The 2117-nt window shown below is 48.0% G+C and overlaps 1 protein-coding gene across 1 annotated transcript in view; it reads right to left on the bottom strand.

Moving 5' to 3' along the window:
- Positions 1-829: 829 nt before the first annotated feature.
- The window catches only part of EMH_0078690 (SAG family member), a gene marked incomplete at both ends in the record, with an annotated part of 1449 nt that continues 161 nt past the window's right edge, over positions 830-2117 (bottom strand). The window contains 4 exons of the mRNA XM_013494122.1: positions 830-986; positions 1086-1298; positions 1614-1705; positions 1835-1995. Coding sequence (XP_013349576.1) covers positions 830-986; positions 1086-1298; positions 1614-1705; positions 1835-1995 — 623 coding nt within the window. The remainder of the gene's footprint in view (positions 987-1085; positions 1299-1613; positions 1706-1834; positions 1996-2117) is intronic.

The following is a 2117-nucleotide window of genomic DNA, read 5'->3' as shown; positions in this document are numbered from 1 at the left end:
CGACAGTTCCAATTTGGCATATCTTCTCGGATCTGAGAGCACTAGAATCGGCTGCGTTATTGGAAGGTGTACCACAGTAACAACTGGGACTGATCCGCAACCAGATCAAACAGGCAGGAGCGATCCACAAGGGCCAACTGAAACTGTAACAAATAAGGCTGCGTTTTTCTGTAAACTAAGCGCTGTAACGACGAAGGATGCAGCCCCCTTTAAGTAGGTATTAGGTTTCGGAGCGCAGCCCCCAGGAAGGGTTGGCAAAGTTGTCTAAAAGCAATAACCAACAAAGCTGGTGACGTGCTTTTTGACGCCGTGCGTTTGTGTGCTTCATTTTCTTTCCTGCAGTGAGGAGTAGTTCAACGGACTTATTGCACGAACAACTGCATTGAAAGATATGACATCAGACGACCTGCAGACTCGTGTTGGAGGTGGCGCGCAAGCAGCTGCCGTCCCTACCATTCTAATTGCAGGTTTGGTTGCTATGCTGACAGTCGTCTCTGCCTAGAAAGGCAAACTTCCGTTAGCTGCCTAGATAGCCACCCCGTTTCCTCGTCAGCTACTCTACAGAGAACTTTGTCAACCAATCCACGCTTGCTAGCTTCAGGCTGTGAAGCTTCCATTGCTGCATGGACAGCCAAACTGTAACTGTTCCAAGCAACAGACCCAACGCAGTGAAAGGTAACAAAGACATTGGGGAAAGTCAGAGTTTAGGATTTACACTCCGAGTCCTTCCCCCCTCATACGGCGGTTGCAGTTTTTTATCCAACTTGCAGCGAACAGCGAACTCGACAATGAACTTAACAATATGAGGCTAGCTCACTGTCTAGCTTCTCTATGCAGAGGCAAATGCCACTATAGCAGTTAGGCCTGCTACAAGAAGGGAGGGTACGGCGGCAGCTGCAGCGCCCTGGACAGGAGCTTTGAGGTCTTCCTCAGTCATTGCTGTCAGTAATGTTTTTCGTTCAGTGAGCGCTTCGTAATACTCCTTGCTGCAACACAAAACCAGGACATGAGAAAGCATACAGTCTAGTTCAAAGGCGATGCATTGTAGACCTGTCTTCCTAAGAGACCGCCCACTTGAGACTTACTCAAAAGGAGCCTTGTTCTCCTCCGCTGCAGGGTCCATCTGACAAAAAAGATATGCGCTTTTTGTTGTATTTCGGTTTTCCTGTGTGCCTTCAGTGCATATTCCAACGGCGCAGCCAACTTTGGTACTGTTAGACCAGAGGAGGCTTGCGAGGTTGGCGCCCTCGGGTTGCGTCCAGAACTCCTGCCAATTATCAGGATACGATTTCATATTCCTGAGGGGAGTGCAGCAATTGGCGCAACAAATACAGACAGAAATCAACATTTATAGCCGAGCGAATCGACGATGATGATGTGATGTGTGTGCGGTGTGCACGGGGCGGTTGGCAAGTAGAGTTGCTATTGCGAAGATCTGTTTGCCCTGTACTCTTTTTTTCCAAGCATAATGCAGATGCCGTTAAAGTCACAGAGGGTAGAAGAATAGGGCATATGCGTACACGATTCTACATTTATTATTATTATTATTTCCTATACTAGATTGTTTGTTTCCTCTTGTGTTAGTATCATCCTACAAGATGTGTCAAGCTCACGAAAGTCCAGCAGTCAGGGCCCCCTGCACCGATTGGCGATAGTTCCTGTCTTCAGCTGTTGTGAACTGTACGACAAATTCCTTCTTCTTCTTCTGAAAATTCAACAATGAAGCGCAAGAAGGCAAGTGGCTTTCAGGCTTTTCTGCTTAGGGGGAAGTCCAGAAGCGTCTAAAGCCGCACTTATGTCATCAAGCGAATCTTCTAAGGATGAATTTGCTCACCAGGCCTGAGATGGCATCCTCACAAGTGGTGACTGTCCGTCCACCATCCTTCACTGCAAATGTTTCCTTTACGCCGTCAATGAGTTCGTCGTCCTTCGTCAATTGACTGATCCGCACAGACATCTGGCCCACGCGGGCCAAGTTGACGGAGAGGTATGCATCTGCAAGCAATGCAAAAAACCAACAGGTGCCGTTTTCCTGTCACCAGGAGAACAAATGAGCGCTGAACTACCGACTGGCTTACTGTGTTCAAGCAGTGCAGTTATGGTGTTTTCCTGTACAG

Source organism: Eimeria mitis, genomic scaffold, assembly GCF_000499745.2.
Source record: "Eimeria mitis Houghton genomic scaffold, Emh_scaff104, whole genome shotgun sequence".
Lineage (NCBI taxonomy): Eukaryota > Apicomplexa > Conoidasida > Eucoccidiorida > Eimeriidae > Eimeria > Eimeria mitis.
Note: the sequence above shows the minus strand (reverse complement) of the source record. Positions and strands in the feature narration are given on the sequence as shown.